This window comes from Apium graveolens, chromosome 4 (assembly GCF_009905375.1).
Source record: "Apium graveolens cultivar Ventura chromosome 4, ASM990537v1, whole genome shotgun sequence".
Taxonomy (NCBI): Eukaryota; Viridiplantae; Streptophyta; class Magnoliopsida; order Apiales; family Apiaceae; genus Apium; species Apium graveolens.
This window is the reverse complement of record NC_133650.1, coordinates 92596895-92619823: the sequence shown is the minus strand read 5'-3', so window position 1 is coordinate 92619823 and position 22929 is coordinate 92596895. Positions and strand designations below refer to the sequence as shown.

At 35.7% G+C, this 22929-nt stretch overlaps 2 protein-coding genes across 2 annotated transcripts; both read left to right on the top strand.

The window, feature by feature from the left end:
• Positions 1-13891: 13891 nt before the first annotated feature.
• LOC141718744 (uncharacterized) lies at positions 13892-15451 on the top strand. Its single transcript, XM_074521127.1, has 2 exons — positions 13892-14404; positions 14498-15451. The coding sequence occupies exons 1-2, from the start codon at positions 13892-13894 to the stop codon at positions 15449-15451; spliced, it is 1467 nt and encodes a 488-aa protein (XP_074377228.1).
• A 3963-nt stretch (positions 15452-19414) lies between these two features.
• On the top strand, positions 19415-21009 carry LOC141718743 (uncharacterized). The gene is made up of 7 exons (XM_074521126.1): positions 19415-19669; positions 19775-20043; positions 20143-20307; positions 20490-20591; positions 20683-20749; positions 20852-20950; positions 20995-21009. The coding sequence occupies exons 1-7, from the start codon at positions 19415-19417 to the stop codon at positions 21007-21009; spliced, it is 972 nt and encodes a 323-aa protein (XP_074377227.1).
• The last annotated feature ends 1920 nt before the right edge of the window (positions 21010-22929 follow it).

Sequence of the window (22929 nt, the reverse complement as noted above, 5' to 3'; positions counted from 1 at the left end):
GTCAATTTCTCATATAGAGATCTCAGAAATATTTATAAGTCAAATTGTGTATATAGAGATCTCAGAGATATCGACAAGTCATTCCTACATGTAGAGATCTCAGAGATATCGAAAAGTCATTTAACATATAAAGAACCGGAGACCTCGACAAGTCAATTAAACCTATAGAGAACTCAAGATATCGATAAGTCATTATACTTATTGACATGTCACTTTTCTATTGAACAAAAGGAGATCTTGGCATGCTATCTCAAATTCAGAATATAGACAAGTTCAAGATTCAAGATTATCAGCCAACAAATAATTCATTCACTGAATTGAAAAGTCTACAAAAGCAGCTTGAAGAATACAAGATTAAGGGTCAAGATTCACTAGACAAATGATGGTCACAGACCTGCAAGATTCTGCACAAATTTGCTAACACCAGAAAAGGAAATAGACAAGGTTGCTTTAGAAATTGGTTTAGTACATTTTACTGCAAGTTTTGTAAACCCGTGTTGCTAGTCTATAAAGCATGCACGGGTCCTTAGTTTATAAGTAACAAACAGATCTAGATTTTCTTGTATTCTCTCAAGAAAGAAGCTGAGTTCTTAATTTTCAAGAACACAGATTTGTAGCAAGATAAACTTAATTAATACAATTATGTGAGATTTTGATATTGTGTGCCTTGTGTGATTCCGTGAAATATAATATCTTTACATATCTTACCTGCTTTGTTCAACCATAATCCACCTAGCTTAAAAGCAAAGAAAAATCCAGGAAACACATTCACCCCTCTCTGTCATATTTCATAGATTCAATATCTAACATGTGGTATCAGAGCAAAATCTGAAAGTAAAAAGATAAAGATCTTGGAAGAATGAGTGCTCAGAAATTGACAAGCATCAAGAGACCTGCTTTTGACAAAATCAACTATACACCGTTGAAAAAGAAAATGATATTGTTCATAAGGATGGCCAACCCCATGTACATTTAAATTCTCAAGAATGGACCTTTCATCCCTATGGAAAGAGTTTCTGAAACTACAGACGTAAACATGGTCCTTCCAGCACATTATGAACCCAAAGACCCCTTAACCTACACAGAGTCTGAAAAAGAAAAGGTTGCACTGGATAGCAATTTACAACTCATTTTAATTGGGTCTCTTGATAATGTAATGTACAACAATATTATCAACTGTGATTCTGCTAAACAGATTTGGGAGAAAATTGAGATACTGTGTGAGGGAACATAAGAAGTTAGATCAAATCAAAAGAGAATACTGGTGTCTCAGTATGAGGATTTCATGCCGAGACCTAAAGAAGAAATTACTGAAGTTTTTGAAAGATTTAACAAATTGATTAATGACTTGCAACTTCATGATTCATATTACGAAGCTGAGGAGGTTAACCTAAATTTTTTTCTTACCCTTCCTAACCATCTTGAACAAAAGTTATCTGCTATTAGAGAAGGAAGAGACTTAAGCAGAATGACACTGGAGGTCTTATATGGTCTTATATGAGATTTTGAAAACATAACATAGAAAGTCATTTAAGGCAAACCAAGGACATGTGATTGATGGATCTAGTGCCTTGATGGTCAATGACAGTACAATGCTTGAAGATGAACAAGAAACTCAAACTCCAGTCATTCATGATGTTGAGCAAAAGAACAAAGAGCCCCAGAAACAAGTCATATTAGAGCTAGAAGAGGATGAATATTACACCCTTGATGAACTAGATGAGATGGATCAATCAATGGCTTACCTTGCTAGAAAATTTTCTAACATTAGGGTAAAAAGGCCAAAGTACTTTAAGAGCAAGGGACAAACCTCAAACATCGACAATTGGAAAGGAAAAACTCAGTACAACTCAGTTGGCAAAGGTGGCTACAAAACTGGATCTGTTGATAGATCAAAAATTAGGTGATATTACTGTGATGAGTTGGGCCACTTTGCAACTGAGTGTAGGATGCCAAAGAAAGTGAAGAAGGATAAAACCTACTTGACGTTGGAAGCAAAGTATGAAGCTCTCTTAAGAAAACAACATGGAAAGACTTACATAGTTGAAGGAAAGAGTTAGGATGAAACTGATGAAGATAATGATAATGAAGAATTTAGAAATTATGCACTCATGGCGTTAGAGCAAGGAGAATCATCCACATCAAAATCAGAGGTATCAACTCTAACCAAAATTGATTTAAATCCAAGCCAATATAAAGAAACTGTTGAAAAGATGAGTGCAGAGATGTTTCACATCCACACAAGCATGGTGGAAGCTATTGAGAAAGTTAGTAGACTGTCAAAAATCAATAAGAAGCTTGAGATTGAAAAGCAAGAGTTGGAGTTGCAGCTTGTTAGGATTGAAACAGTCAAGCAAGAAAATGAATATTTGAAAAACAAGCTCAAGTGTGCAAGTAAAATTGAAGCAGTGCTGAGGAAAAAATTGGAAAAGAATGAAGTAAAATTGAAGTCCTTTAAAAATGCATTTCAATTGGTTGGACAATACCATAAGAAAAATAAATCATGTGCTAATAAAGCTATTGGTTTGGATTATGATGCCTTGAACATAAACAAGAAAAATGAAGGAGAAAAAGGAAAAGAAATTGCAGATCAAGATATCCCAATTATGCTGAGAAAAGTAAATTCACCTTTCTTCAAGGCATGTGAGGTTAATTTCAGTGAGGTTGAGTTGGTCATCAAGCAAGAACTTACAGATGAAGATAGTGAAAAGAAGGATGCAGAAACCACTACTATAAATGAAATTGAAAAGAAACCAATAGTCAACCAACTTATTAAGACACCAACCAAGGAGATCAAAACTGAGAATGCTGGGAAAAAGAAAAAGAATAGAAATGGAAAAATAGGCGTAAATTAGAGCAACAACTATTCTTTTGTTGCGAATGCTTCCATGAAGCAGTGTCCAAAATGTGGCTCAACAAATCACCTAAATCACCTTTATAAAAAGGTTGTTAGTGAGCCAAAGTTGGGAGCTTGCAAATACAATAAGGCATTGGTTGAAGATTCTTATTTATTCTATGATAAGTTTGACTTCATTCCTTGCAATATGAAGGTTATGACAAGCTTTCATAAATTGAGAAAAAAACAAGGAGGTTAATCTTGGATCTGAGATTAAAGGAAAATGCTGATCAAACCATGGATGTTGTTCTTTTTGGAAATTCAAATTCTACTTCTGTAACTTCTATGAAAAAAAAAGAAAGTGCCCACCACTGCCTAGGTAGCTAAACACACTTAATCATCACTATGTGCAGGGAAAGATGAAAAGAGTCATATAGATCATTGATAGTAGATGCTCCGGACATATGATGTTATTCCCTAACAATACAACAAGAATTACAGGGGGTTGAATGTAATTCTGTCTTCTTTTAAAGAATTTAAAATAGTTCTAACTTAATACATATAACAGTGTTTGATTTGCTTTAGTGCGGAATAGAAAGATAATTGAAATCAAAACACTAAGTAATAAAACACAAGCTTTAAAACTTTCTGGTGGATTTGAATGTATCCGCCCAATATATATATATATATATCAGTTTGAGAACTCTGTGAAGCTTTGAATAGCTTACAGCTGCTTTACAAGTTGAACAAACAAACTACACAGAAATACTTACAGAATACAGCTTGATATGTTTCTCTGAGAAAAATATATTTGCTTGGTTGATTATTCTACTTGTTATAGTTGGTTTATAATCACCAATTTTACATGACAATGAGACAAGATAATAAGATAAAACATATCTAGTCTAACTTCATGCTGCTTCACTACTCTATTCCAGCATCTTTGAATATCTTCACATTTGCATGAAAATGGTAATGCTTCTTTGTTCTCAAAATCCTGCTTAATAGGCTACCACATTCCTTTTACAAACACCCAACGCATGTGACTGTGTTGTCACTGTCAACAACTCTTTTGAATTTGATCATCCGTCGGGACTATGTTTGTCATCCGTCGGGAGTCTTAATGATTATCCGTAGGGAGCTTTGTTGATCATCTGTCGGGAGTCTTGTAGATCATCCGTCGGGAGTCTATATGCCACTTGACTCTATTTTAATTATATAGAATTACAAGACATCTCATATTTACAATTAGTCAACCTATTCTGCATATCAATCTAGTAGTCAATATGACTTAGAGAGCCCTACACAATCTACCAGACTAAAACATATTATTTGCAGGTACTTATTTGTTATATAAGTTACACTCTCGATGGATGTCCAATTGTCATCCGTTGGGACTATAAATTTCATCCGTCGGGACTATATTATATCATCAATCGAGAGCTAAAAATTTCACTAAGTTAAATCTACTAAGGTGTTTTGTTTAACTTATCATCAAGTTCACAACATATTCCTAACAATCTCCCCCAATTTATGTCTACTGGAATTGTAGCCATAAATTAAGAGAAACTTGATGATAACAAAATACCTTAAAAATACAGATTAAAAAGTAGTAGATAAAAATGATAAGTGCTACAATATTAATTGAAAATTGAACAAAGCAAAGTGTACAAAGAGTTCTCACAATCATTATCAAGGTGCTCCTCTAGTCTGAGCATATAATTCTATTTCCTTGATTGTCTGGATTTCTTCCCAAGCTTCCTGTTATTTTCTTCTATTTGATTCTGGAGTTGTCTGTTGAATTCAAGTTCATCAGCTTCAGATGGATCCAACTTTTCTTGCATTTCCAATAGAGTCTCATTGCTAGAGATACTCAATTGGTCATCCAGTCTGGAGAATCTTCAAACACCCTTATTATCCATGAATTCCATCAACCAATGAGGTCTCAAATGCACTCTTTTTCCTGTGAAGGTAATTGATATAGTTTTTGGGAGTGCATCTTTGGCTATATTGCTCCTTAGATCTTCTATTTTCTTTAGGACTACTCTCCTTGAAGTCACATTAAATCCAAAGTTCTTCTTGAAGGATGAGTAGACCTTTATCAGTAGAAATTGGCTTTCTTGAAGAATCATGTGAAGTGGCCATGTAATTTCTTTCCCTCCCTTGTATTTGAACACCAGCCTTTCAGGAAGATATCTATGATCATCAATCCCTCTTACTTCTTCCAATTCATCCAAGTAGAGATTTATTTCAGAAAACTCCTTGATGTCATAGATGTATAAGAGATCTCCCTTGTTGACTGTAGGTTGAGATTTGGTTAGGGTCTTGGACCTGAAAGTCACAGGCTTCACTTTCTTGGTTTCTTTAATCTTTGTCTTCTTTGGCTTGTTGAAGATAGGTAAATTGAATTCAGAAATTGGCAAGCTTTCCCAGTCTATTGGCTCATCCTTAGGAATTATAGGTTCACCATGAAAGTTCTTCGTTGAATCTACCTTAAATTCCTCATGTACCACTGAGGGCTGGGATGTTTGAGTTAAAGTTGTAGACTGAATGAGAATGTAGTCCTTCATTTCCTCATCACTAAAGTCCAATTTTCTTTTGGAGTGAAGCTTGTATCTGAATTTTCTTTTCTGTGGAGGTTCATTTTACATTTATTGATCTTGAGCTTCAGTAATCACAGGTGATTTTTCAAAAATCTCAGTTTTAGATTTGATAGCTTGAAGTTTGGCCAAGATAGTAGCTTGCTCCTTCTTTTGTTTGAGCTTCTTAGCATCTAAAGCATCCTGCTTCTTTTCTTACTTGATCCTTTCTTTTTCTTCTTTCTTAGCTTTTACAAACAGAGGGTGTCCAGCCACCACACAGATTTCCTTACCAATTCTGTAGATTTTGTCAATTCACTTCTTTTGAACTGAATCAGATGGATCTTTATAAAATGTAACCTTGCCAACAGTTTCTTTTTATCTGGCCTAGGTGTCTCAAACATAAGATCCACAGGGTTCTTGTCTGAGAGCTTTGAATAGTTCCTTTTAGGCTTCAGAATTAGACTAGCTTTTGGAGATTTGATGCATGAGGTTTGGCCTTTTTCCAAGCTACCTAGACTCATTTCATTCACTGAGATTTGTTTTACTTGTGAGTGGTGATGAAAAATCTTGTCTGGTTTCTGTATCTGACCAAATTTCTTTTAAATATATGCATCAATCTTCTTCCATTTATCATCTAGCTCCTTCTCAGCTGCTGCTACATCAATCTTTGTCAGTTTGTCATTTGATTCCAGTTTTGCTACTGCTAGATTAATGAGATCAATGTTATCCATAGCTGGTGGCTTAATGAAAGCAATTGCTGGCACAATTACTTTGCTGACTTAAATGTTGAGCTGTTTTTCCCCCTCACTTGATGAACCTTTCTCCCCCTTTTTGTTAGCATCAAGTTGTTGAGAAGAAGGGAGTTGTGCAACCACCAAATTTTGGAGCAGAGCAGTCTAAGCTTCCTGATTTGCAAGTATGTTGGCCACTGACTTCTCCACATTAGACAACCTAGAGTCCATGGCCTCAACCTTTCTGTTTAGATCAACTTCTTTCCTTAGCTTTTGAGCTATCTCAGTCATGGTGGTTCCTGGAAGTCTGGCATCCAACCTTGCCACAAATTCTTGTTTGACTTCAAAATTCTCCTACTTCATTTCATCCACACTTTGACTGTGTTGGAGAGCTTGAATATTGTGCAGTTGTAGAGCTTCAAGATGTGATATAAGTAACCTTTTAGTGTTGGCACTTGTGGATGCTTGAATGGATGTTTAGGTGTCATGAATAAGCTTGAATAATATGGATTGGAGATGTGAATATGAACACTCTTTGGTTAGCATCCAGGAAGGAATGTTTGCATCTCCCCCTATGCTCATACTGTCATCCTCATCATCCCCACCATCATCCCCAAAAGAGTCTTCAGCCAGTTCAAACTCACTGCCAGTTGTTGATGGCATAACATTGATTACATCCTTTTCCCTTTGTAATGAAGCAGGTGTATGCACCAAGTTAAGTAACTTTTCAGCCTCCTCATTGCCCTATCCAGCTAGAGTTTGATAAGCTGGAACAGGATGAGTAAATGTCTCAGCATCCAGGGAGATAGAATCTATGACATCTTGATATTCTTGCTGAAATAGTCTATCCCTTTCTGCATCACTGACATTCATTGACTCAGTAGCAATGGTGTCCACCCTTATAACTCCTGTACCTGCATTTATCACATTATCTCTCTTTTCTTGTATCAAGGGCTCCCCTTGGCTCACCACCCTTACACCCTCACCTTCACCTTCTAAGGTGGAACTCCTCTCACTTTCTTTTTCCAGGCTGGAAGAAATAACCTACATTTGGTCACTCTTTTCCTCTCCTTTTTCCTGGGAGCAACCCAGCCTCTCACTTATTTCATTCCCTTCCCTCAGTCCTAAGAGTGATTGCACAACTAATAACTCATCTACACTTGTAACAATAGTCGAAATTTCAGTGTTTGTAGAGAGTACTGACAGATGAGGAACATTCATCGCGATAGTGGTTAGGCTAGCCGACGGATGACTGTTGTTAGGCACATCCATCGGGATACAATCACTAGCCAACGGATGAACAATATCCTCTAGAATAGAAGAAATGAATGAGTTTGGAGTGGAGACTATTGTAGACTCTGTGCAGATTGATAAAAATTTGGGCACAGATGTCTCAGTAGATCCTGAAAGAATTGGCAAGTGAGCCAACAAATCATCTAAGAGATGATGCTCACTCGCACTAGTTTTTGGCTTCCCCGACAGAGTTAAAGAAGGGGAATCAGGAATTGATGTATTGATCATATCCACATCCGGAGAATTTATGGGAGAGTTTGGTGTTTGTGGTGCTTCTATTACTAAAGATTTTGGCTGTGACTCCACATTTATTGGAGCCACATCAAACTGACTTTGAGATGGTATAGTAACTGAGTCTTTAGCTTCAGTTTGCACTGTGTGTGTTCCCTGTGCATCCCCAAGGGTTTTAGATCTCTTCTTTTTGGCATAGGTTTGAGGTGAACTTGTGTCCCTTACCCTCTTGGCCTGTGCTCCTGGTTGGGAGCTTGTTTCAATAGTAACATCCTTTTGGGAGGATGAAACAAGAGTTGTGCTAATTTCCTTATTAACTACCATAGTTTTTTGGGAAACTGTGGTGTGGCTAGGCTTGGGTACACTTTTCCTCACCAACCTTATCCTTAGGGTTTCTTTGATTTTCATCCTGTCCCTCGCCCAACTCACTACCCTGTACACTCCCCTCTTTAGGTTTGGTAGTTTCTGCAACTGGTTTCTTTTGAGAGAAACCAGAGGGGGCTTTCTTTGCTTTGGATTTTGAAGTTTTTGTTTTGGTAGCTTGTGTAGGCATCTGTTGGGTCATTGACACAGATGCCATAGCTACACTTAAAGGCAAAGAACATTGTGAGGTTGGAACAATGGAGACAGTGGTGCTTACCTCACTTACCTGAGGGCCCTCCATGATTGGAAAGTAGAAGAGGGACACCTCTTTGTGGTGACTTGCTCTGTTGAGATTTGTAATGAGTCACCTTTCTTGAACCCAACAATTCAGCTTGTTGGTTGGGTTCTCAATAGAAATATTCTCAATAAGATGGTTAGCAAGCATCATAAAGAATCTAGCATAATAGACACTTTTACCTCTCTTATTGACTTCCCCTAACATATAGCCTAATTCAAACATTACCATATCACTGAAGTTGTGATAACTATCAGTAACTAACATATAAAGCATGTTAAACATGACAGTATTAATATAATAAAAATTACCCACTTTACCAGAAAACACTTTGGTAACTACATCACACAAATAACTCCACTCTTTTATACGACCTAACCTTCTAATCTCACTTAACTTAAAGGTAGGGAGAGCATAACCAATAAAATTAAGCATGGTAACTAAATTAGCATCTGTGTGTGGAAAAGTATTAGTGTTTTCAGGAATTTTAAAGCATGCTTGAATTGTATCACTGTTAATGCAGAACTGCTTACCTCTAAGAGTGAAAGTTATGGTCTTATTAGTAGACTGGTACACAGCTGTTGTCCATATCTCCTCCACAACTTCACAGTATATTGCGAGTGATTCCAGCATAGCTTAACTAAGTTTGCATCCCTTCACAAAGTCCATCATTTTGTGAAAATCTTCAGATTGTGGAATCTCCTTGTTCACAAGATCTACGAAGTTGTTCTTTTCATAGATGAATCCATCCTGAGACATGATTTTGACTACGGGTGCCAATGTTAAAGTAAGGAAATTTGTAGAGAGAGTATTTGCTTTGAAGAAGAAGAGAGTTAGAGCAATTGATTTGAGAATGATAAAAGAAAAGAATGAAAATGAATTTTGCTTTTATATTATCTCAGAAATAAACTGTCAAAAGTAATATAGTGAAATAAAGTAACCAATCAAAATAGCCCAAAATAGCCGTTTAAAATAAATATACTGTCAAAATTCTATCAATTATCCATCATGATATACTTACAGACTGTAAGTATATCCGATGGATAATGTGCAGAGTTCTAACGGCTAAGATTGAGACAATTCGACGGATGAGAATAAAACATTTATCCGTCCGGTAAAAAATTAATCCAGAAAGGTAATTGATTTTTATTAAGATTTCTATTCTGACGGATGATAAAACTCAATGGATAATGAGCATCCGTCGGGATGTAAATTTTGACTTAGCCAAAATTTCATCCAAAATAGAAAAATTAATTAAGTTTCTGGCTACATTACAACTTGCAAAAATTTTTGAAATTATTTAAGAATAATTAAGCATACCTAACTCACTTACCAACCTAGAAAAGGTGGATTCATCAACTGGATTGGTAAAGATATCTGCAAGCTGCTTTTCACTTGGAACAAAATGAAGTTCCACAGTACCATTCATCACATGTTCCCTAATGAAGTGGTACTTGATGTCTATGTGCTTTGTTCTTGAATGCTGTACTGGATTTTCAGTGATGGCAATTGCACTTGTGTTATCACAGAAAATAGGAATTCTGTCCACTTGTAGACCATAGTCCAACAATTGGGTATTCATCCACAAAATGTGTGCACAACAACTACCAGTAGCAATATATTCAGCTTCATCTGTAGAAGTAGAAACATAATTTTGCTTTTTACTGAACCAGGACACAAGCTTGTTTCCTAGAAATTGACAGGTTCCTGTTGTACTTTTCCTATCTATTTTACAATCTGCATAATCTGCATCCGAATAACCAGTTAGATTCAAACCAGAATCTCTAGGGTACCAAATGCCAAGTTTTGGCGTTCCCTTGAGATATCTGAAAATTTTCTTAATAACTACAAAGTGAGATTTTCTAGGATCAGCCTGAAATCTAGCACAAAGACAAGTAGCAAACATTATATCTGGTCTACTAGCTGTTAAGTACAGAAGTGAGCCAACCATGCTCCTATAGCTTGAAATATCCACAGACTTTTCAGTAGTGTTTAATTCAAGTTTAGTTGCAGTGGTCATGAGAATTTTTGCAGATGCGCAATCCATTAGATCAAACTTCTTTAAAAGATCAAAAATATATTTGGTTTGACTAATGAATATTCCATCACTAACTTGTTTAACTTGTAAACCAAGAAAGTAAGTTAGCTCTCCCATCATGCTCATTTCATACTTAATTTGCATCAATTTAGAAAACTTTTTGCAAAGTTTTTCATCTATAGAGCCAAATATAATATCTCAACAAAATTTGAACAAGTATGCTAGAGCCATTAACATTTCTAAAGAATAAGTTTTATCAATAGTACATCTTGTGAAGTGATTTTTTAAAAGAACCTTTGATAAAGTGTCATACCAGGCTCTAGGTGCTTGCTTCAATCCATAAAGTGCTTTCAAAAGATAGTAGATATATTCTGGAAAATTTGGACCTTCAAAACCAGGAGGCTGACTGATATAGACTTCCTCCACCAAATCTCCATTCAGAAAGGCACTTTTGATATCCATTTGATAGACTTTGAAATTGGCATGAACTGCATAGGCTAAGAAAATTCTGATGGCTTCAAGTCTTGCAACAGAAGCAAAAGTTTCATCAAAATGTATCCCTTCTTGTTGATAATAGCCTTTAGCAACCAATCTAGCTTTGTTCCTGATGACTATGCCATTTTCATCCATCTTGTATCTGAATACCCACTTGGTGTTAATTGAATTCTTCCCTTTAGGCTTGGGTACCAGCTTCCATACATTGTTCCTTTCAAATTGGTTTAGCTCTTCCTATATAGATAAAACCCAATCAGGATCCAACAGAGCTTCTTCTACCTTCTTTGGTTCCTCCTTAGAGAGGAAGCTGCTATATAGATATTCTTCTTGAGTTTCCTTCCTTGTCTAAACTCTAGAAGATGCATCACCAATAATGACCTCATAAGGGTAATCTCTTGTCCATTTTTTCTGTTGTGGTAGATTAGCTCTTGATGAAGAGGCCTCATTGTTTTCTTGATGTGTGACTGAGTTTTGATTAAAAGAAACTCCCTCTGAGTTTATGGATCTTTGACTTAAATATGGAGTTCTTTCTGTAGGTGATCTGCCATGACTTTCAGTTTCTCTCACTGTTCCGACGGATGATGCACTTTGTATCTCGACGGATGAGGCTGATTGTCTACCGCCGGATGAAGCATTCTGTAACTCGACAGATGTTGAGTTATGTGCTTCATTAGTAGTATATTTTTCTACATTATCCTTAGCCACTGTTTCTTGATCACTTTCATCATCACTGTCATCACTAACCATCTCCACATTATCAAACTTGAGGCTTTCATGGAAATCTCCATCTTGCAGTCCTTCAATCTTTTTATCATCAAACACAACATGTACTGATTCCATAACAATGTTGGTTCTTAGATTGTAGACTCTATATGCTTTTCCCACAACATATCCAACAAAGATTCCTTCATCTGCTTTGGCATCAAACTTTCCATGTTGATCAGTTTGATTCCTTAAGATATAACATTTACAGCCAAATACATGAAGAAAATTTAGAGTTGGTTTCCTATTCTTGAACAATTGGTAGTGTGTCATGCATTTTTCTTGATTAACCAAAGAGATATTCTGAGTGTATCAAGCAGTATTCACAGCTTCAGCCCAAAAATGTGTTGGCAACTTTGATTCTTCAAGCATTATCCTTGCAGCTTCAATAAGAGATCTGTTCTTCCTTTCCATCACTCCATTTTGTTACGGAGTTCTTGCTAAAGAAAACTCATGCATAATCCCAGTTTCTTCACAAAATAATCTCATCAAGGAATTCTTAAACTCAGTTCCATTGTCACTCCTGATTCTTCTTACTTTGAAGTCGTATGATTGTTGACTTGCCTTATGTGATTGATGATGATTTCACTAGCACTACTAGAAAAAGTAGAATAGACATCACCTCTTAGACATCAGTTGCTTTTTTGACCGATGTAAAAGGTGTTTTCTACATCGGTTTTTGGCAACCGATGTCTTTTGTTGTTATAAACATCAGTTTTTTTAGCCCAATTGATGTTATATGTCTGTTTTAAAAAAATTAATCAACGCGCCTTCCCTGTTTCCCCCTTGACCAAATTATTCATTCCCTCCAAGTGTTTCCCCCCTTGTTTTTTGACTTAGTAAAATTTTCCCCCTTTTTTCACCCACATCTTCCCCCTCCTTTTTATTAAAAAAATAAAAATTAAAATCAAAAACTAAAAAAAAACAAATAAAAACAAAAACAAAAATGTGTTCATCATTTCATCATTTCATCACTCTCTCATCTCTCATTTCATCACTCTCTCATCTCTCATTTTATCCCTCTCTCAGCTCTCATTTCACCTTCCTGTGTAGATTTCACCTTGCTGCTCTCATCAAGGTTGCTCTCATTCCCTCATTGCTCTCGTAGATTTGGGGGTTTCATTGCATTAAGTCGAAGTCGGAGTTGAAGTTCAACTCGGAGTTTAAGGTTGAAGTTGAAGTCGGAGATTGAAGCTAAGTTGGAGGTTAAAGCTTGAATTAGGTAAGTTTTAAACCCTAATTTCAGAATTGGGGGTTTCAATTTGAAACCCTAATTTTTTAATTTTTAATTAGTTTAAGCTTAAACTATCTGCATCTGCTTGTTTGAGTTGCTTGTTACATATTCTATAGTATGGAAATTAGTTGTTTTTCATATAGCAAACCCTAATTTGCTTATGCTTGTGTCTTTATTTATTTTATTTTGTTTAAATGATAGGATTTTTGTTGCTCTTTTCTCTGTTTTCTCTAGGAAATGCATGTTATTTTCAGTTAAATAATATAAACATTATTTTATAGTAAGGGGATGATAGACAAAATTTGCTTTTTGTTCTGTATATGTTGTTACATCATATATTTTACATATAAAATGATAGGAAGATGGTTCTGTGTAGAATTTATAGTATAATGTAAACATATTTCATCTATTGATAGTATAATGTAAACATTAAAATGCATGCCATGTCTTGTACTACCAAATCGATACAAGCAGATTATTGAAAAGATAATGACATTACATTTTCAGTAATAAAAATCAACTTTGATTTTTGATTTCATACTTGGAATAAAAAAAATTATAAAAGAACACTTCACTAACACATACATATGGTGCTTATAAAGAAAATAATTACCTGGTAAAGAAGAAGGGTCACCTGGGAGGAGTTAGAAAAGCAGAAGTGGTTGGTTTGGGAATGTAATCTTTGAGCAAGTACTTAATAAACCCACTAAAAGTTCTGATTCTTGTTTGAGAAATGATAGTTAACATGTGAATAGAGTTTTCTTGGCCTATGGTAGCTAATTCTTTATGAGCATCAACGTCGGGTGGTGGTTGATTCTGCTCATTACAAATTATATTAATTTGCTATGTTTATTGTCTAGTGTCGTGCTCAGCTTTATTCTGTGTTTCGTTTCATCATTTTAATCAATCAATGTCGTGTTCTGCTTTGCCGGTAATTATACATAGTAATACATATATATTACTAATTGTACGTTGCTTTTTTTGAAATATTTGATATGAAAATTAGGTAGGAAATAGGTTATCCTATGAATATGGAGAAAGATTGGATTTCAAAAGAGAGGGATTCGTTGAAATATGATGTCGGGGTTGAAAAGTTTTTTATTTACGCCGAAGAAAATTGTAAAAATCCTAAAAAAATACCTTGCCCCTACTGTAAATGTGTTAATTTCAAGAAATTTCCGATCAAAGTAATAAGGGGTCATCTCTATGAGTATGGTTTTAGTCTTGGGTATATTGATTGGATTTGGCACAGATCCAAGACTGGTAGGTCGTCTGTTGGTAGCACAGTGCCTCATCATGAAGAGAAGCAGAATGCAGATGCATTTAAATCAGCCTTTGAAGCTGCATCAGAAGTGGCTGCTGCATCGGAAGCGGCGGCTGCTGGTGCTTCACAAGCTACTGTGGTTTGTGAAGCAGCATATCGTAATCCGGGGGGTAAATCAGGGGGCGATGACTATGATAAAGACTCGCATGATTTTAAGAGGTTTGTGGCCGATGCTCAACAACCTTTATTTGAGGGCAGCGACTATACAAAATTAGATTCGGTGTTAAAATTACATAACTAGAAAGCGAGATTCGGTGTGAGTGATAGCGCATTTAGCGATCTTCTCTCTACAGTTGGCTCATTCCTACCTCAGGATAATGCATTACCTGTTAACGCATATGAAGCAAAGAAGACTCTTTCGAATTTAGGCCTCGAGTATACAAAATTCCACGCGTGTCCCAATGAATGTGTTCTATACAGGGGTGTAAATGAGACTGCTTCGGAGTGTCCAAAGTGCAAGTGTCCAAAGTGCAAGCTATCTCGCTGGAAGGTGGGTAAGGATGGTAGAGAAAGGTATAAAATCCCGGCAAAAGTTATGTGGTACTTTCCGATCATCCCGAGATTTAAATGGATGTTTAAATCTTCTTCGACAGCTGAGTTGTTGACATGGCATTCCAATCAAAGAATTCATGATGGCCAGATGTGCCACCCTGCCGACTCTCCTTCTTGGCGGAATATCGATTACAGGTGGCCTGCCTTCGGAAGTGAGCCAAGAAATCTTCGACTAGCTTTGTCGGCTGATGGTATTAACCCACATAACAATGGGCTGAGCAATCGGTATTCTTGTTGGCCCATAGTATTGGTAACATATAATCTTCCTCCGTGGTTATGTATGAAGAGGAAATTTATGATGTTAACTATATTGGTCTCCGGTCCACATGAACCAGGTAACAACCTTGATGTGTTCTTACAACCGTTAGTTGATGATTTGAAAAAGTTTTGGGAAGAAGGTGAACCGAATGTATACGATGGCCTCACAAAAACTTTTTTCACTTTAAGGGCGACTTTTTTATGGACGATTAACGATTTCCCGGCATATGGTAATTTGTCTGGCTGTGTCAACAAGGGTTATTTGGGTTGTCCAGTGTGCGGTGATGATACCATTGCTAACTATTTACCTTATAGTAGGAAAATATGTTACCAAGGTCATCGTTGGTATTTGCCTAGGCATCATCCATACAGGAAGAAGAAGGCAGCCTTTAATGGTCAACAAGAGTTTGGACAGCCAAGACAACCCCTTTTCGGACAAGAGGTGTTGGCACAATAAGAAAACATTAAATTTTCTTATGGAAAGGAAGTAAAGAAGTCGAAGAAGGTGGACTGTGCTTGGAAGAAGAAGTCGGTATTTTTTGAGTTGGAATACTGGAAATTCCATCACATTCGTCACTGCCTCGATATTATGCATATTGAGAAAAATGTGTGCGATAGTCTAGTTGGGACGTTACTGAATTTAAAACACAAGTCCAAAGATAGTGAGGCATCTCGGCTAGATATGATGGAAATGAGGGTTAGAACTGATTTAGCTCCAGAAGTAGGAGAAAAAAGAACTTATCTGCCTCCTTCCAGTTTTAATCTAACAAAAGCTGAAAAAAGAAAAGTGTTGAAATCACTCTCATCAATGAAGTTGCCATATGGGCATTCCTCAAACATCAGAAATTGTGTATCCATGGCGGATTTAAAGATATTTTGGATGAAGTCTCACGACTGCCATGTACTCCTTCAACAATTACTCCCGGTCGCAATTCGTTATGTACTTCCGAAGAATGTTAGAGTTAGCATAATAAGACTCTGCTTCTTTTTCAACACTTTGTGCAACAAAATTGTTTACGAATCAAAACTTGATAAATTGCAAGCCGATGTGGTATTAACCTTATGTGAGCTCGAAAAAATATTTTCGCCTTCTTTTTTTGATATAATGATACATCTAATAGTACACCTGGTCAGGAAATTGCGTTTATATGGACCAGTTTTCTATAGATGGATGTATCCATTTGAGCGTTTTAATAAAGTGTTGAAAAGTTATGTGCGAAACCGTTATTTTCCAGAAGGTTGTATAGCCGAAGCATACTTGAAAGAAGAATCTGTAGAATTTTGCGCTGATTTTTCTAGAAATAGTTTCACAACTGCCGGTCTTCCGAAGGACCAAGGCTAACTTTCTGGTCCATTATAGGTTGCAACAGTTAAATCTGTTGAAGAGAAAGAAAGAGATGAGGCGCATTTACACGTCCTCTTAAACAACAGTGAAGTGTTTCCATATATTAAGTAAGTCACTTTTCTTTTTCTTTTCTTGATTAATTTTGTATAAGCATTATTTTAGTTTGTAACCAAAAAATTTATGTATTTTCAAAGGATGCATAAGGAGTTGCTTGAAAAAATTTATGAAGGAAAAAAAAGATTATTCAGTGGATATTGGGGAGCATAATAAGCTATTTGCTGATTGGTTTGAGAACAAAGTTATGACTGAATTGAACGAGAAAGTCGAAGGTGTTTCTGAAATGATAAGGTGGCTAGCAGGAAAACCATCATTTACTATTTTGACTTTTGATGGCTATCTAATTGACGGGATCCGATACTTCACAAAGGAGCGAGACAATGCTAGGGTTGTTCAAAATAGTGGAGTCTCGTTAGTTGCTAAGACTGTCCAAGTTTCTAGTGCTAAGGATTTAAATCACGTAGAGAGTGATATGACATTTTACGGGAGGATTGAAGAAATATGGGAATTGGATTACCACTCATTTAAAGCCCCGTTGTTCTTGTGCAAATGGGCAGACTGTGACAGAGGCATCAAGGCTGATGAACTTGGCTTCATACTTGTGGACCTTAGTCGACAAGGCCACAAGAATGACAAATATGTGTCCGTTGATCAAGTGAAACAAGTTTTCTATGTCGAAAATCCCGTTGATTCCAACTGGTCAGTCGTATTGACCTCAACGACCAGAGACTATCACGGGATATACAATGATGATGATCTTGGAGACACAATTCTAGAAAACCCTCCATTCTGCTCTAACATCCCCATAGTTGATTCTGGTGTTGATGATGACGAAGAGTCTAATGTTGGCAATAAAAGAAAGGTTGGCGAAGGAATTTGGCTGAAGAAGCGATCCGAGGATTAAAAATCATATTCACTTGATTTACAGTTTTGTTTAAAAATAGGCTTCTTAGATTTATGTAAAATTAAGTGTTGTATTGTAGAATTATGGATGGTATCGAAAAAATTTGGAGTTTTTTTATCAGCTTTTTATTGTAGAAATGTATGATATAATTACTTTGAGTTTTATTATGAGTGTAAGTATTAGAATTTTTAGAAGCAACTGATAAAAATATGTAAATGCTTTATGTGTTCTGTTGTATGTTGTTATACGTTGAAAAGGTGATTGTGTAGTTAATTATATATGTTGCATTAGATATGTGTTGTGCTAGAATGATTATGATAATCCTAGTATGATGATAATCTTATCTCTTATTCCTACTCATTTTGGTTAATGCAGGAAAGATGGTAAAGAAAGGAAAAAAATCTAAAAAATAGTCTAAAGAATCATTGGATGAGAATCACATTCTTCCAGTGGACACCATTGTTCCAGCGGTACCATATCCTAACCCGGTTGCTCCAGCGGACACCATTGTTCCCCAGCAGACAGCTCCACAACCCACTGAAAGTACTACACAATCTACAAAAAGCAGGACATCTGGATCAGCACGAGGCGTTTGTGCTATGTACAAAGTGGTGATGAAGAAAGCGCGGGGAGAGAAATTGAATTTTTGGTTCAATCGAGTTGCAGTTCCAGTTGGAGACGAACGACACAAACTGCAGTCCTACATAGGTATGTTGACAAGGACAATAGTGCCAATTGACATTCCGACTTGGCCAAAGGTTGACCCTGAACTGAAACAAAAAATATGGAATGATCATGAGGTATGTCATTTACAATCGCAATTGACATTAATCTCATGGTTTTTATTTAAAAAGATTTGCACTTTCTGAACTTGTTAAATTTGTGCTTCAGGATATATTCGAACTGATTCCTGAAAGTCGAAAGAGGATTCTACAGTCGGCAGGAGCAAAATGGAGAAATTTTAAGGCTAAATTGACAGCGGAACATGTGATGCCTTTTGTTGGGCAGAAGAAGAAGCTATAGAAGCCACCAAAGCAATATGCTTTTGTCGGGAAGAAAGCGTGGAGACGATTTGTTGCAGCTAGAGTCACAAAAGAGTGGGAGGTATGCATTACTTATATATATATAAATTTAGGACCATATTTTTTTTTGGTTTTTTGGGAGTAGATTTAATTGTAAAAATACAGTTATCAACAAGATCTATTTTGTATACAGGAATAGAATAAAAAACAGAGTGAAAGAGTGGGACAACGGAAATATCCACACCGAGTGTCAAGAAAAGGATACATCGGATTGGAAGAAGAAGAAGTAAAAGTCTTATCATTTTTCTTGTAGTATTCACATTTTCAATTTTATGAATGTATCTTAATTTTTTTGTAGAAACGCTCGGGGAGATTGGATCCTGAAGAAAGGCCAGATAAGGCAATTATGTGGAAAAAAGCCCGTATGACAGAAGATGGGACTCTTGACCCAGAACTGGCAGAAAAAATTCAACAAATTGTAAGACTTATTATAATTTTTTGCTTCTTTAATTTTCCAATCATACCTAATTACTCTCATGGTTTTAACATGATTCCTTACTCGAAAAGCAAAGAAATGGTGAATTCAAGCTGGATGGAACTAATGATGTACTCACCACTGTATTGAAAACTCCCGAGCATGCGGAAAGGTTCGTGGGGTTGGAAACTTCATACCTCCAACATTGTACTTCGATTTACCGAAACAGACAAGAAATCACATTACCAAATAGCAGTTTCATAATCTTGAGTTGCAAATTGCTGAGTTGAAAGCTTTGGTTGTTGGGGGCAATCTACATTCACCAATGTCTGAAAAAGCAAGTTATCATGGGGTAAAAGAACAAGAACAAGAACAAAAGAACAGAAGGAAAGTTGCAAAAGATTTGATGGAAGATGAATTGATGACCGATGAGGATAAAGATGGTGCATATTTTGTTGTTATTATTCCTCCTCCTGGTCCACCGGGATAAAAGGTATATAATTACAGTGTATACTTTATTGATTTCTATAATAATATTGCATGTTATTAAATTGTTTGAGCCGATAGTGTCTATTTTGATTTATAATTATAAACTATAGGGTCCTCGCAAATGTGAAATGGCAGTGGAGAGCATTGATAACAAGGTAGCTTTTGGTGTTCTTTTTGATGACGGAGATGGAATGAGTAGATCGGTTCATGGAGTGCTTCTAGAACCAGGATTTGTTCGTGTTGGGGTGGACGGAAGCATCCAGGATGATGCTTTGGTGCCTGTTCTTGTGGTTGGTGAGATAGAAACCGTCCAGCAAGCCATCAGTTCTCATTTGGCATGGCCCAAAGACATGATCATATACACCTCCACTACTGGTTCCGAGGTATATAATTTAATTACAAACCAAGTGTCATATGATTTTAGGAGGTTGTACAAATTTGCACTAAAGTGAATAATACTGGTTATATGCTTAAATATTTATTTACAGAAAAAGAAAAATGCGCGGAATGTGAGTGAGGTGCAAAGAATGCATAATGCATTTAATTCTGTGAAGCCAAAGGACAATGTGCCTCCTCGCTTTAGGGTGTTGTACAAATTTGTATCGACGGTGATGAAGGAAAGTGGAAACTCGATACTGGTTCCATGTGATTTTCAAATCTTTGGAATTGAAAGAACTATATATTTACTTCATGAGAACATACTTGAATTGCTAGAGTTTAAAATGATTGGAAAGTCTGCTATATCAACATACATGGCGTAATCTTCTTTTTATACTTTTTTAGAATCTGGTCTCATTTTATATAGTAATGATCTATTTACAGAAAATGTAATTTTTAATTTTTTTTTATTTTTTAGGTATTTGTATTCAGTGTTTCGGGATACGCCGAGTAGAGATTTTTCAGCGATGTTTGCTTTTCTTCATCCGTCCACATACAAGCTGAATGATGAATTTAATGAATATGTTGTGCAAAGGCTGAAAGATGGAGTTCTTCGGATGAACTTTACGCTTTATTACTACAAGTATGTCTCTTTTTGTGCGTCCTATTTTAAAATATTGTATGGCCTTGATTAGTCAAATATCTGAATGATGAATTAATTATAATGTATGTAAAATTGTCGGCTATGTAATTTTTTAAATTGTCGGATATGTATTTTTTTAAAATTGCATTTTTCTCACTTTAATTTGTTTATATTGAAAATAGTTTACATTGGATTTTGACTGTATTTTGGGAATCAGAAATTTTCATCCTTAATCCATTGGCTCATTATCCTCATCCCCAGGACCTTGAAAAGGCTTTAATGCGGTAATTTTTTACTTCAATTTACAATTATATATTGAATGTAATCGGTAATTGACGGATTTGACACAGTATTTTATAATTATAACATTTACAGGGTAGTGAGATCTTATAATGCTCAGGAAGGACGGGTAAATAAGAATCCCAAAGTTAAAAACCTTGTTGTGAGTATTTAGTCGATTTTTTAATTTTTCATTTTTGTAAAATATGGAATTATGATTAATCTTCGATGTCACTAATTGTCAACAATTTATTGGAATGTATAGGGATGCCCTAAACAACCAGGTGGCACAGAATGTGGATATGTGGTCATGCGATATATGAAAGATTTAATTGAGGACCAGGAGATGAAGCTGCTAGAAAAGGTACATTTTTTACTTTTCTTAATTTTATGAATATTACTTTTCAGTTAGTTGAGGAATGACATAGGTTTATTTGTATTCCAATGGGCCTCCAAGAGTCGCAAGTCTTATACAGAGGAGGACCTTGACGTCGTTCGCTATGAGACTCTTGATTATATCCAATCCATCATGTAACTGTTGGCGACTCTAGGTTGGCGACTGGTACCTATAATACAATCTGAAAAATACCTTTATTTTGGTTGCATATATTCAGATTGTAATTAGTAATTAGAAAAGATTATGGATGAATGTCTAGTAGTTCATGTTTGGTGGTTTAGATTTGAAACTATGTAGCTAGTATGTTGGGATGATAATTTGGATGTTTGGAGATTGGGATGTTAATTTGGATGGTTGGAGATTGGAATGATAGTTTGGTAAATATTGGAGCTGAATTTGGTTGTTAAATGGCAATTTCTTGGTTTTCTGGCAATTTTTTGGCATCTGTGTTTCTAATTTTTGCATGGATAAAACAGGTGATCAGACATTATTTTATACAAACCAACTGATTTTAAAACAAAGCCATATATCATCATTTTTTTTGACATAAAACTGATGTTAATGTAATACTATAAACATCTGCTACAAAATAAAAAAATGATGTCTATCAAAGCTTGATACATCAGTTCTAGTTGACCATTGACATCAATAAAAACCATTGTTAAAGACTACAACAAAAATATCTTGAAACAAAAAACTGATGTTATTAAGCATTATAGACATCAGTTTGTCACAAATAGACATCAGTTACCAATGAAGAACCGATGTCAAAGGTACTATTAACATCGGTTGTTTGATGAAAACTGTTGTTACTGGTACTACTAACATCAGTTTATTGGTTAAATTGAAAGATTTTACTTAGCTCACATATATTTAAATTGATAAAAATATCATATTATGATGATATATGAAGATTAGATATGCATGAAAATTTTAATATCAAGATACAGAAATCAGTTTTAAACAAAGAACTGATGTTATATGTTGTTTGTAACATCAGTTTAAAACCAATGTTAAATGGGGGTTCTTTAACATCACCCACGAAGACATCAGATTTTTGCATTCATAGACATCGGTTTTTAGCCGATGTCTATTGACGTTTTTCTAGTAGTGTAGTGTAATAACCCCAATTTTTGGAATTTTTGAAACCCTTATGAATAGTGATTTTGCTGATTATGCTGAATAAGAAAAATTTTCATGCCACACTTTGTAGGGGTTCTTTTATTGTTATTCTGAGATCTTATTAGTACTCTATATGGTATATAAGTGTATGTAAAGATCGTCAGAATCCAAATTCGAACACTTTGATTTTTCCCGAAAATCCACCAGATACCGAAAGAATTGAGTATAAGGTAACATGATTAAAAGGATTTAAATTCAAGGATTATAAGAGAGGAACATAAAAGGAATATAAAATATTGAGAAAGGTTTAAGGGAACCCAAGTAATAAGATCTCGGGTATGATCCCTCAAACGACGAACGAAAACAAAAGATAAGCGAACCGTATAACAGATCAGCGGTCATTAGCCAAGTAATTAAGGATTAATCAAAAAGGTAGTGGATGATGATGTCATCACATGACACAAGCTTGCTTGCATACGCATGACAAAGGAGTTTTGTTTGTTGGGTGATTTTGGGCCATACAAAATTAACCATGGTAAAAAGGTTAAAACAAATTTCAAGACAAAAAGAAGAATCAACCAAGCAAATAACATAAATCAAAAAGAGAAGAGTTGACTTTGCAAGAAGAAGCTCTCGGCCAAAATAAACACAGCAACTTCAAACTACCATATCTCCTTTAATACTCACTCAAATGTTGTGTTCTATAGCTCGTTGGAAAAGGTATTGAGATGGCCTACAACTCTTGTTCACAAGTCTCGTCCAAATAATCATGGTAAGACCCTCATTTTTACAGTTCTTTCAATCGGACTTTTAGAAACTTTAAA